Here is a 13,952-nt window from a genome sequence, read left to right as displayed (position 1 = left end):
TCAAAGCGTGAAATTAAGGCTCTGCTGCATTATGTAAGTGCTGCTACCACCCCTACTCAGGTCCACTTCTATCACCACCATATTTTCACATCTTTCTCTCTCTACCACACCAGATCATGAGGCCCCAAGGGCAGTGCTACACTCAGGATTGAACAGATCTGACCTTCTCTAAGTCACATGGCTCACTGGGGCAAGGAATAGTCTCCCAGCTCCCAGGTCAAAGTTCCTTGCCCGGGGGATGTCCTGGTATATACCACTGACAAAGCTCCTTACTTTCCAAACCCCATGTGCCTGAAGAGCACCCAAATTGGAAAGAATGTGCACAAGGTGGGCCCAGAAGAACACTCCACTGAGCTGGATTTCTCTGACACTGGATTTCTTAATTTTAGCAGGCTTAGAAAGCTTCTGCTTTGGCCAGCATCAATCAGCTGACCAGAAGGAACCAGCTCCAAAATCTACCCCTTCTCTTGGTAGAGATTAGAAATAAACAACAGGACAGTGGTAAGAGAAATGATTGAACTTTATAAAAATGTGATAATACAGCAATATTTGATTTTTTTTTCCTTTTTCTGGCAAGTAAAGTTTATAAAAAAAACACCTGGAATAAAAATTAGAAACATAACCTAATAAAATTAGAAACAAACATTTCAAGGAACAAGTCATTGGGAAAGACATAAAAAGACAAGGAAGGAAAAACAGTGAGCAGCTGAAGCAGTAGCTACATGGGGGAAGTTGGTTCTGCTGTGAAGACAAACTAATCAAAGACCAACATGAACCTGACCTTCCATAGCAGGCTGGGCCGAGTGGGCTAAGGATGGGCAATAACCACCAGAGAGGCAGCAAGGCTTCCTAAAGAGACCAGACGGATGGTGCTGGCTCAGTGAGTATAGGGGGACAGTGGCTTCCTTCAAACAAACAGCCCACATGCAAGCCCCTCTTACAGGGCCTCCCAGTCACATGGCAGTGATGCACAGCCAAATCTTGAAGAATTGGCACTGTAAGGCTGGCTTCCTCCTCTGTCCACTTGATTCTAACCTCAGTTCTACAGGTCACTGTCCCACAGTAGTGAGCTCAGTGGGTAGAAACACATCAAAATGTCAACCTAAGCTTGGGAGGCAAATGTGCCAGGGAGAAATTAAGAAATCTGGACACCTAAAGCTACATACAAAACACTTTTTGGAATGTCTGCACCATAGCCAAGGTGGAATTAGGACCACCGTGGAGAGGCAGGCCAGGAACACCAGGCAACATTCCCCTAGAGGGAAAGGGCGTCCCAAGGATGCTGGGTGAGTTCTTGACTACATTCTGAGGTAGTCTAAACGTGACTTGCACAGGTAGCTGGAAATGGTTACAAAAAATGGAGGGAGGGAGGGCAGAAAAGTTGCCATACAGAGAAAGGGCTAACATATATAATGGAAGGAACTACACTACAAATGGGCTCAGAGATAACCAGGATGCAGCCTAGGCTCGGGGTGGCTGGCAGTAGGGCCCACATGGACCCTGGACACACACAACTCTTACACTACTTGCTGTTGCAGCAGTGTGGCAGGAGATGAGGGAATCCACAGAAGGATTTCCTGGCCCCAAGCAGTGGCCACTCTGAGATGAGGGGTGTTTGTCTTAAATGCCTAGCCTCCTGCTACTGACTCATGTCACGATGGGGCTGAACCAGAGAGCCTGGGGGCTTTGGGGCAGGGAGTCCCAGTGTTCCCTTCAACAGGCTCCTCTAACCTGCACATGTCTAGGGGGACTAATACTGCTAGACCTTAACTTGGAAAACACTTATAAGGAACCTGCAGGTGATGGAGCACTCTAACCCTAAGCCACCACTGAAAGAGAAACAACAAGAAGCAAAGGTGGTGTTCGACACCCCCCATACTCTATTTTCTTAAAGCTAATTTACATTCTTATTCTCTTCTGCCCTCCAGCATTCAGAATTCTAAGACAGGATGGAATGTTCTGAAGGTTTAGGAGGCAGCAGCTGTTAGGATGTCAGTATTTTCTCTGCTTTCCACATTTTCGTGAACGTCTCCTAGGACGGAGTTCACCAAAGTCTTCAACTTCATTTTCATAATCATCTTCCTGAACAATACCTAAAAGAAACAAGAAAAACAGAAAACAGAGACAAGGCAAAGGTGATTTTTCCCCCATTCCACTGTAAAATGTAACATCCTAGTAAAATCTAATATTTCTGTAATCATTTTATATTAAAGAAATGAAGCTTTCTGCTAGGGTGCTGAAGAGAATTTTCCTTTGAATATTGATACTACTTCCCAAGAAGAGACAAAGTAAATGCTCTACTCCAGAATTTAGATTCTTTTTAGCTGGTTCTTCTGGCCTTATTCTAGAGGCCATTTAAGTGGCAAATCAAGCAAAATCTAAACCGTACCCTTGATTTGTATACTAATTACCTTCCTTTTGAAACAATCACAAAATTATAGTCCCCAGAAGGAACTTATATTCTACAGGTTTTTTATTGGCAGAGATATTTGTGCCAGGTCCCTTCAAGACTTCCCCAGCTCTGGGATCTGGATTTTCCAGTAGCATCTGGATTAGGTCTCAGAAGGGCAATCAATCAAAGCTGATGAAATCCTCAGAGCAAAAGGAAATGTGGTCCAGCTGGGAAGGAGCAGCAGCTGGAATGGGCAAGAGGAAAGACACTGTGGATCACACAGAACTTGGCAAGAAATTCTGACTGCCAACAAAGAAACCTGAATTGCTCTTCTCAGTCCTGTAATCCTCTGTAGGAAGATGCTGCAAGCTTCCCCAGTGGTTTTGTTTGTTTTGTTCACAAGTATATTCATAACAGCACTGATACATACTATATGCTCAGGAAATAGTCACAGATTTATTTGTTTGTTTATATAATTAATTAATTTTGGGTACTGGGGGTTGAACCCATGGGGGCTTAACCACTGAGCTATATTCCCAGGCTTTTTTATTTTAGATCTTGCTAAATTGCTTGGGGCCTCTCTTAAGTTGCTGAGGCTGGCCTTGAACTTGAGATCCTCCTGCCTGAGCCTCCTAAGATGCTAGGATTAGACCTGCACCAGCCTGCCCAGCTATATCCACTGACTTAATGAATGACTGACAAAGACAAATATTTTATCAAGGGATGGCTTTGTGTAATACTTTGTCTATCCTTGGTTGTCACTCTATTGAGTATGTGCAGTGACTGAACATCATTAATAATAGCTCATCAGGGCTGGGCTTGTGGTTCAGTGGTAAAGTGCTTGCCCAGCATGTGTAAGGCACTGGGTTTGATAAAAACAAATAAATAAATAAAATAAGGTTAAAAAAATAGGAAGCTTTAAAAATAAATAAATAGCTCAGCAGCAGCAAAAGGTTTTTAGCGACTAATATGAGCCCAGAATAATGGCCCTCATAGTCTGATGGGGAAATTTGAACACCATGTTGCTAATAGTTTGATCACTGTCATGACACTTCTAGACAGTGAGAGGCCACTATTGATGTCAGTGAGGAGACAGCAGCATCAAGAACCACAGGATCCAAAGTGTTACCTGTCCTTGGATAAAAGGACTCCTTACCTTCATCCTTTAAGTGGAGCTCTGTTTTTGTTAGCCACTCCTGTGCATCCCTGACTGAGAGGACAAGAATTTTGACCAGCCGAGTCATTGCCTCCTCCGCTGCAGAAACCAAGGAACAGGGATTCTGAGTCAAGAGGTTGCTGCAGGAACCAGAACACCATGTACTAGAGCCAAAGTGCCCATACCCAAGAGCTGGTCTGTCTGTGCTTTCTCTGAAAAAAGCCTTCCTTACAAGGTAAAGGACCCAAAGCTGCTTTTTGCTGCATGAAGTCATTATGTGCACATTACTATGCCATTACTGTGCATCTGTAGAGACTGCCAATAGGAAACCTTTCCAGGAAATATGTGCTCAAAATGCCATTAAAACTTAAGCTGAAGAGAGTGTCTGAATTACAGAAGATTTTTAAATATGCAATTTGGCTAGTTTTGTACATAACTTCTACCCAGTACTGCTAAGAAATAGCTTACAAGAAGGCTGGGGGTCACTTGATTTTAAGACCACATAAGAATTCTCATTATTCAAAGCTCACAATGGGTATGCCTTAAGGGACCCTCCTATAAAAAAGAGAACAGCTATGTATTTCAAGATCTTACTCTAGGATTCTGCACATAGTAGGTGCTCAAGGAAAGATCACCAAATTAATGAACCGGGAGAACCTTAAAGAGTTTTCTCAAGATTTCAAACGTTCTTCCTATATCCTCTCCATAGAATTAGTTACCAAACTATATTCTCCTCTATAGGGCCTGGGGAAAGCCATTCTGGTCAAAAATAATCACAATTTTTTAATTGGGGAAGATGTGGCCCAAACAGTGAGATTTTGCTGTAATTTGAGAACAAAAATTCTTTACTCATATTTCGGCTAATGCCAAGATCCCATCAGCCCCAAGTCAGTTCTCACTATGAAGAACATAACTCTGAGTCTAACATGCCAGTCTAACACCATCTGGGTCCCATCTCCACAGGTCCTTACCTCCAGCCCAGGCCTTTCGCCTGTAGAGGTCCTCCACCAAGTCTGAAACCCTCTTGATGTGCTCCTGGACCTTCCTCTGCAGCATGTGGCTATGCTCTTTAGAACCCAGGTGACTACGGATCCACACGCTCTGCTCAATGTCCTGTACCACGAGTTTGCCTTCATCAATGGCTGGGTCTACCTTCTCATGGAAAAATTCTGAGTATTTCTGGTAAGCCACCTGCTGCTTCTGGTGGCCTTCTAGGCGGATGTGCTGCTCATAAGACTCGCTGCTCCTCTCCCGACACTCCTTTCCTTCCATCTCAGCCCTGGAAAGGACCACAGCTTCTGAAGCTGCTCCCTCAAATGCTTTGCTGGAGCTGAAGTAGTTCTCAGGGCTGCGGGTGAACTTCACCCCACACAGGTCACACTGGGTCCTGTCTACATCAGCCCTTTTGAAGTTCCCGACCCCAGGCTCCCTAGCCTCCTCCCTGACACGTTCAGTCTGGACTCGTCTCCTCCAGCTGATACAGAGAGACACCACCAGACACGCTCTTCTCAACTTGCGCTGGATGGAGGCCTTCCGCTGCTTCTGCGATAGGATTGCAGCCAGGAGGTGGTCTCGGTCTTCCAGTGCCAGCTCATCCGTCTCATCCTGACCAAACTCACACTCGGGTTCAGCAAAGTAGTCCACTGGGCCCACACAGAGTAAGCGATTTAGTTTGACCTCCTCATGACAGAGGCCACGGACCACAGACCCTTTGGTGTGCACGCTGTCCCACCGCCAGTGACAGTCCATCAGGTATTCTTCATCTCGCTCAAAGAGCAGATCCTGGAGTGCCTCAGCCACAGACTTCACATTGACAGCCATCAACACTCGCCTCACCACCTTCCGGAGCCTCTCAGGGACCTGATCCGGGCAGTCCATGCTCATCAGCTGCAGCCTTGTCTCAATCTCCTGGAAGTGTCGGTACAGAAGAGGCTTGCAGAATGGCTGCAGGACCTCCTCGGCATTCACGAGCATCACCAAGCACAGCACCAGTGTCCGCTCAGCCTCGCCTGAGACCACATAGTCTATTTCACTAAAGGCATCAAGCAGGACATTAAAGTTCGCATTCTCATAGCCACATAGCACCTTGACGAGGTAGGAGAGGTGAAATCGGAAGTCCTGAATGGCTCTTGTCACATCCTTCGGTTTGTAATCCTGAATGATGGAGAACACATCCCCAAGCTCCTTGTCCTTCTTGCTGAACAGGAACTCCCAGTAGTGCAGGAGCGCAATGTAGCTCTTGGGGAGGCACAGGATGGCATTCTTCCAGAGGCGGGCCAGCACCACCCCGCAGTGGATGAACTGGAACTCCAACAGGGCTACTGTGTTTCCAATGCTGGGGATAAGTGGTTCTTTGCACCTCTTGATGAGGACATTCATAAAACGGAAAAAGAGCCTCTTGTAGTCTTCTGGGTTCCTGTACACATATAACTGGTCGATGCAATTCTCCAGCAGCCGGATGAAGCACAGATGGGTCTTCTCTGTACTTTCATCATCCTTGTTGGGTACCAGCATGCCAAATTTCCCTTCTATTCCTTTCATCCTGCTGCTTCTCCCCCTGCCCCTCTCCTCTTTCTCAGACTCCAGAGCTTTCAGTTCCCTGTTGTAGTTGTCCTCCTCCTGGTGGAGCAGCTTTCCAAACTCCTCGGGGTAGCTGGAGGACAGAAGGAAAGCCTGCATGGCGCTCAGCCACAGATCTGTGGACTCCCGACGGCTGCGCGCCCTTTCATTTTGAAACAGAGAGTGGATGTACTCTTTCAAAGCAAACCTGTAGGATCGGAACGATTTGTAATTTGGTTTGAGGATTTCTTTGCATGCCATGGGATTTTCTGACAGCACTCTCTGATGGAAATGCCTAGGGAAGAGGACATTTAGAAAGGATTTGCAAAGGCCATATGTATCTGAAGACAAAATATAATCTATTTCTTCAAGTTCTTCGGTTAAGATTTTAGGAAATACTTTTTTGGCTTCCAAAAGCAATCCATTGATTGCCACCAGGTGCATTTTTGACTGAACCAAACATTTGGCCTCACAACGCCTCAGAGGCCTATGAAAATCTTCACAGTTTTCATCATCACATTTTAAACCTACAATAAACCTCGCACAGATCCCTGGGTAGGTCTTCCCAAGCAGGCTCTGTGTGATCTGACACAGCCTGCTCAAAAGGTGTTTGTTGAGGGCCAATTTCACTTGGTCAGTCATGATCAAGAAATGATCTTTTGTCTTCTTCTCTCTCAAGTTCAAATCCAAGTCAAAAATTATTCTTAATATGGGTCCAGGGTCATTCTGAGCTATCTGGCAATATTTGGCATCTACCTGGGAAATTCCAAAAAATTCAAAGCAAGATTTGACCATTTCCTTCTCAGCATTGTTAGTCACTCTCTTGAGAGCCCTGACCAGGTTGAGAAGAACTTCCAAGCCCCCTGGTGCCAGGGCCAGAACCTTCTCAGGCTCAGCCTCACACTGACTGGCTGCTTCATAGAGTGCTTCCACCACTCCGGCTGAGTGGTTGAGTGTGTCAAACTTGAGGATGGCATCTTTGAGCTTCTGGAAGTCTCTCAGAATTACCCCCAGCAGAAACTGGGCCTCTGCAATACCAGACAACTGGCTGGTTTGATAGCAGAGATCAAGCGCTTCTCTTAGGATGGCCTTGGTATGCTCTATGTCAGAATCTCTGGCCACGTTGAGGCGGGCAACCCCCAGCAGACAGGAGGCCTGGAAGTCCTTGTCAGCAGTGAGCCTGGCAGCTTCCAGGAGGCAGCCATGTTGCTTCATCAAAAGGGCAGCCTCTTCTCTCCGACCTTCCCTGTTCAGCAGGTCTGCAGCTTCTGCTAGGCGTTTTCGGGACTTGAGGAACACCAGCTGGTCTTCTATGTCTAGCTTTGAGAGGACAGCCATCATTTCCTTGATCTTATTTGCACTCAGGTACTTCGCTGCAGCTTCCAAATAAAACTGACTGGCAGAATATGACAGCTTGGAAATAGGAAGGGTCTTGGTCTTTAGCATTTCTTCATACCTGAAAATGTCACACGATTATCACCCAACCAATAGGAATTTCCTTCAAAATATAGCACAGAAGTAATTTAAATAAAACACCCACATGGAGATATTTTTAAAAAGACCTGAACTTATTAAGCATTCAAGCATTTTTATAAATGCTTCATTATACAGGTATCAGTATAATAATAATAATAAATAATAAAATCTCCATTCTTCAAAGAAATCAGGCATTAGTATGCATGATTAATGAAATACAGTGCCATTACAACTCGAGCAAGGGGAAGTTAAGTTTGAAAGCCAATCTATAGGGCAAAATTTATGCACAGTCAAAATTATCCTTGAAAAAACTCCCTTCAGCTCTCATAAAAGCATAATTATTTTGAGCATACAACACCAATAAATTTGAAGGCAATTAATGAGAAAGGATGAAGTGGGTGCTGTATACACATTAGCAATGGTACCCGTCTTCCCCTTATGCAACTCATGATTCTTCCCTTGCCAGGTGTGCGTGGATTCATGTGAGACTAGTGAAGCTCTGGTGGGTCCTCCTTTATTCTGCCCATCAAAGTCAGCATAGCCTGTTATATACACACTTGTAACAAACCCTTCATTTTCTTTGGTCCCCTTGCATGACACTGTGTCAAAGCTTATAAAGAGCAGAAAACAGTCCTGGTCTCAAGGAGCTCCTGACTCAGTACCAAGGCCATACTCGAGAGGGATGAATTCATTACAGCCCAGGAACTTCAGAAGCAGCAAGATAACACCATCCAGGGCAGCCTGCCCCCAGAGAGAGCAGGAGAAGGGACAGAGATGGGAGAGAATGAAGCCACTTACTTTTCCACTGCAATGGCAGCTTCCTCAAAAAGCTCTTCTTGGCAGTACATTTTGAGTGCTAGATCAAACTCCTGAATCTGCTCAAAGCATCTGAAAGCATCTTTGTAGCACTGACTTCGTTTATAGAAATAGGCAGCATCTCTTATCTGTGACAGAATAAAATTGTACCTTTATATAAAGTATTCTTAACTTTTTAACAGAAAATCAGAATGTGTTGGACATAGTCAAGAATGAAGGGAACACAGAACCCTCATGCACAAAGTGGTGTGGCCATTCTGGAAAGGAACATGGTACGCTCGGTAGCGTGCATGTCCACTCCTAGTGATACAAATCATAAAAGGTTCACACAGTACCATGAGGCAACATGCTGTCCCACAGTGCTAGAAAATGTAAAAATCAGAACAAGATGCCATTTATATAAACTTCCTTCAAGGACACATGATATTAAAGATATTATTAAATGGAGGAAGAGAATGAACAAATAAAATGCAATGATTGGGCCTTGTACCCAACGAGGTGGGTTTGCCCTGAACAGAAATGTATATTTGACTCTTCATCTTACACTTCTCATCCAGCCCATCACCTAACCCAGCATTTCCGAACTATGACCCCATCCCACCACCTCCTCTACCACCGTGTAGTGCAAACTCCATCTCAGACTAAGCAGCTGCTAGACTCTCCTAATTGACCTTTCTGCTTCTACTCTTGCTCCCCTACAGAACTCTCCACAGAGCATCCAATTAGTTTCATGTGACTTCTCCACTCAAAACCTTCCCAGGCTCTCTGTTGCACTTGAACAAAGTCTGGTCCTATCATAGGCAACAAGTCCCTGCACATTCTCTTCCTGCCACCCTCTCTTGCTCATGGCGCCACTTCTGTCCTCTTCATTCTACTCTGGCCAAATTGGCTTCCTTGACCTTCTTTAAACTTACTAAAATGCTCCCACTTCAGGGCTTTTACCTATAAGTGTTCTGGCTATAAAGTCTGCCAACAGTTGTTCTCAGAATTTCTGCTCAAAAGTCAGCTCTCTGACCCCACTGTCTAAAATAGCTACCTGTTCTCCCCTGCCATGCCTTCTTCTTCGTAAGCTTCATCACCACTGACACCTCACAGACTACTTACTTATCTATTATCTCTCCCCTGCACAGGGAAGAAGGGGGAAATCTCTGAAAAGACTGAACTCTCTTCTTTATGGTCTTCTGGTCACAAAGCACCCATAATTCCTGGCACAAAACAGGAGGTGTATCTGTTTAATGTTTAATTCAAAATTTTACTTGCTGCATCTTAGACTCAAAGAAAAAATGAAAATGAAACAAAATATACATGATGAACCCCAAAAAACCCCCTCATCTTTAATGACATAAGATACAGGAAGTGCTAAAATAAAAAGATGCAGATGTAAGTTTCTTCTACAACCAGAGACGTCATAGACCAGGGCCCTCCTAGACCAATCTCAGTCACATAGACAAAACCCTGCAATCCCTACATCTAACCATCACTCTTTTCCTCTCCTTGACAATGCCAATTACTCAAGAGAAAAATCCCTGTGTGTAAATGAAAGCCCATTAGGTGTCAAGTGTGTGTCCAATTGGAGTGATAAAGAAGAGACTTTAAGTAGCAGCTCCCCCTCAGGATGTCCTGCTCCCTGAGGAGGCAGCACCTCTCATTCTAGCAAGGGTGTGGAAAGGTTTCCAGGGAAACCAGCAGTGCTTCCCGCAGAGAGGCAGGAAGCAAGGGAGGCATAGGAACCCTGAAGGGAAAACTTATACTCCTGTAGCACCCACACAAACATTTCTTCCCAGAGATAGAGTTATGTTACATATGTTATGTCAAGTTATGTTGTAGCTTGGATATAAGCTGTCTCCTGAAAAGTTAATGTGGTAATGCAGGAATATTCAGAGGTGAGATGATTAGATTGAGAGCTGTAACCTAATTGGTGAATTAATCCATTTACTGGATTAATAATTTGAATGGATTACCAGGTAATAACTGCACACAGGTGAGGTGTGGCTGGAAGCAATGATACCAGCCAATCATGGATTGAACTTCTGAAACCATATGCCCAAAATAAACTTTTCCTCCCTTAAGTTGTTCTTGTCAGGTATTTTGGTCACAAGAGTGAAAAGTGGATTGACATAGATCTCATGCATTTGGGAGCTGGGAATGGGAAGACAGTTTGGCCTGAAGACTTAGCAAAGGCTGATGCCAAGGTAGACAATTTTAATCTTGCTAATCAAACTGGAGGAGATGATCACAGTAAGTTTGACACTGGCTGAGGATTGAATGCCCTTCCAGGGAGTGGGGTAAGGGAGTGCTTAGCAAAGGTAGGAACCAGATTCTTCCCTGAATGGATTTTATAGCTGCTGGAATGTACTGGCAAGAGAAAGTAGAAGGTGGCCTAGAAGCTGAGCTTAGGCAAGCGGAAAGGTAGAGGGAAAGCTGACTCTCCAGGAGCAGGGTGGCCTCCACACTTCGAAGGTACTGTAGTCCTGAAGAAAGCTGTGAGTGCTATACTTATGATTGACTGGTCTCCCCTACCCCACTTTCAGAGGCAGTGCTGGTCAGGTTAGGTGGTCAAGATGGGTAAGCAGACAAGGGAAGTACTCTGGCTCAGTTATGGCAGGGGCTGGTAGGCAGAAACCTACTGGGAAATTTGAAGGGTGACCTGAGGTCAGTGCAGGCAGAAAGGAGAGAGTGTAGTAACTGCTCAGAGTCCAAGTGGTGGCACTGACAATTGGAGAGCAGACACTAAAGAACCTGAAGAGGCTGGAAATTATTCTAGTTCCTGGAATATAGGACCCAAACTTCCACCCACACTGAAATGTTTTCCCCAGGGTCCCTTTTTTGTCTCCATTTCCCACATCCTGAGAAGTCACATCCCCTGATAATCATGGAGCAGGAAAGGCAGTGTTAGAAAGGCTTTCTCTTCACAGACAATGACCTTGGGTCACCCTTCAAACTTCCCAGTAGGTTCCACTACTACCCCTCCAGGGTCTAGGGTGCTCTGGGTATCCCAGGAGTTATTGCATTTGACAGAAACATGGAAACGGGTCTTTCTATTGGAGGGTCATAAAACCTGACATGGGGGAAATGTAACAGCTCACAGTTGGACACTCTAAAGCACATTGTCTCCATCTACCTATAGTAAAGTACCAGATTGTTTTAAATTTCTAATCCATCACCACTGATACATTAAAAAAAGAATTGCTAAGAAAATAACCACCACTTGGATGTCCACAGCACACCAAATGGTTACAAAAATCTCTAACTGCTTACTTCCCTCTTCTGTATTAATCTTGCTTCAAACAAAAGTCTGCAGCCCACTGTCAGCTGGCTGACCATCCATGAGTAACTGCTCCTGACTAGTAGCTCTGTCCAGCAGGACTTTCTGTAATGATGGGTATTCCATAATAATGAGCACTCACACAATATGGTTGGTGAGACTAAGGTTGTGAATTTTTAAAGATTGTATTACATTCTAATTAATTTAAAATTTAAATTAAATAGACTCATGTGGATGCTGGAATGGACAATGCTGATCTAAAATAATTACCAGGAACACAGAAAAACCTCCATGTTAACACCAGACCACCTGCCCAAGCCAACCTCCGACTATGAACACAGGGAAAGAGAAGGCAGGAATATTCAATACCCATCTGCCTGTGGTTTGAACATTTGGCTTCCCTTGGATAATATCAGGCCTTGAACATTAACATAGACACAGATGTAGACAGACAGACAGACAGACACACACACACACACACACACACACACACACACACACACACACACACACACACACCATCTTCAGGGCTTTCTGAAAGCTTGAGCAGATAAAGAAAGAAGGGCCACAAGCAGAGGTGGAGGATCACATGCCCCATTCTGTTCTAGGGAAGCCCAGTTCTCCCAGGAGAAGCTGTGGGTTGGGGGCCTTACCTTCCCCAGCCTCTCACACAACTGGGCAGAGAGTTGGAACTCCTTGGCATAGCTCAGACACTTAAGAGACAGCTTCGGCTCATTGCACTCCAAATAGGTCTTAGCCAGCTCCAAATACTCCAATTGCTTTTCCCTGGAGGAAGGGAAACAAAACAGAATTTCCATGCACTATTAATATAACATCAATATATTTAACCTGCTGCTCTCATCAGAGCAAATCTGAAATGATACTAGCAAACTTACTTGGGGCTGACTTTCTTGGATTTCATGTTCAGAGCAGTATTGTGGGCCAGGGCCAACTTCTCCTTCTCAAATGCACCTCCTTTCTGGTAACACTTGGCTGCAACCTGGAATAGGCAAAAAGGTTTGATTCCCAGAACACTAATGGAAGTGACACTGAACAAGAGTTCGAGTATGCATTATATGATTTTATTGATAAAGCACTAAGCCTCACTCAGCCCAATGTGAGAAGCAAGAGCAGAAAAATACAGTTATGCTAAAGAGAGTAGCCTCAGAGGATAAAGTCCAACAGTGTACCAGCCAATTATCCAGAAGTATCCAGAAGCCATGAAAAAGATGCATACTATTATTTTTTATCAGCCACCATAATGACATCCTTGTTTAATCTTACAAAAGCCACGTGCAAAAGGTAACCTTGTCATTGTACATATAGCAACTTCAGATCAGAGTCATGGAGCAATAGGCCCAAAGTCACCCCGTGGTGTTTCTGGGCTTTGACACAGCTGCTAAATACAACAGCTAACTACAACAGTCACAGTACATGTACTGGGAGTAGAAATATCCAGCCATGTGGAGTACACGGATCTGTTACCAAGTCCTTTGTCTAGAAGGTGTACAGGCATGTGTCACAGGGGGACTGGTCTGCACCCAATCCTTGACAGCAGAAAGCTGCTTTTCCAAAACAGCAATGTTCATACCATGTTTCGAAGTGTAGATTACGGGGGCAGGAAAGTTTACATTTTGCCCAGTGTGGGCATGGGAGGGACTAAGTGGCACTTGCTGATAAAATGGACAGGATGGTACCCATTTCATGCTCATGATCTTTGATCTAGCCTCCCTAGCCTCATAGGCCTCCTTCTACTCCCTTGACCTCTGCCCACACCTTTCCACCACAGGGCCTTTGTGCATATTTCTGCTTCTAATAAAATTCTTTTCAGTCCTTTCTCTACCTAGTTAACTTCATCCATTCTACCAGTTTCAGTTCAAGTTTTCCTTCCTCAAAAAAGGCTTCCCCTGCCTCTCTGTCCAGTACAGGTGGCTGTGGGAGCAGCTGTTCATTCATCTGTGATACCTGCAGCAACTAGGCCTGTGTACTGTCTCTGGCCTATTCTGCTCACCTAAATATAATAGGGGGCCCATAGCTCAACAGGTATTTGTTGAATGATTGAATCTTGTGTGGTGGTTCTGAAACACTTATGACATGCAGCCAGAAACTCAATAAACCATCTGAGTCCTGAAGTCCTTTAGCAGACCCAAAATAAATTTAGGTGAGGAGAAGGCTTTTTATAATATTCTCATCTGTGTTGGCTCCTCTAAAAAGATTTTAGACTCAAACATTCAAAAGTATTTTTAAAAAGATAACTAGAAATCCATGGGCAACCCATATGGGTAACA

General features: G+C 44.6%; 1 protein-coding gene across 1 annotated transcript in view; it reads right to left on the bottom strand.

Annotated features, from left to right (window-relative positions):
* Positions 1 to 501: 501 nt before the first annotated feature.
* TRANK1 (tetratricopeptide repeat and ankyrin repeat containing 1) overlaps positions 502 to 13,952 on the bottom strand; it is a 137,223-nt gene continuing 123,772 nt past the window's right edge. The window contains 6 exon segments of the mRNA XM_079115631.1: positions 502 to 2,093; positions 3,549 to 3,647; positions 4,520 to 7,563; positions 8,382 to 8,527; positions 12,318 to 12,450; positions 12,561 to 12,664. Coding sequence (XP_078971757.1) covers positions 1,993 to 2,093; positions 3,549 to 3,647; positions 4,520 to 7,563; positions 8,382 to 8,527; positions 12,318 to 12,450; positions 12,561 to 12,664 — 3,627 coding nt within the window. The 3' untranslated portion in view covers positions 502 to 1,992.

The sequence above is a fragment of the Sciurus vulgaris genome (assembly GCF_902686455.1).
Source record: "Sciurus vulgaris genome assembly, chromosome: 16".
NCBI lineage: Eukaryota > Metazoa > Chordata > Mammalia > Rodentia > Sciuridae > Sciurus > Sciurus vulgaris.
Note: the sequence above shows the minus strand (reverse complement) of the source record. Positions and strands in the feature narration are given on the sequence as shown.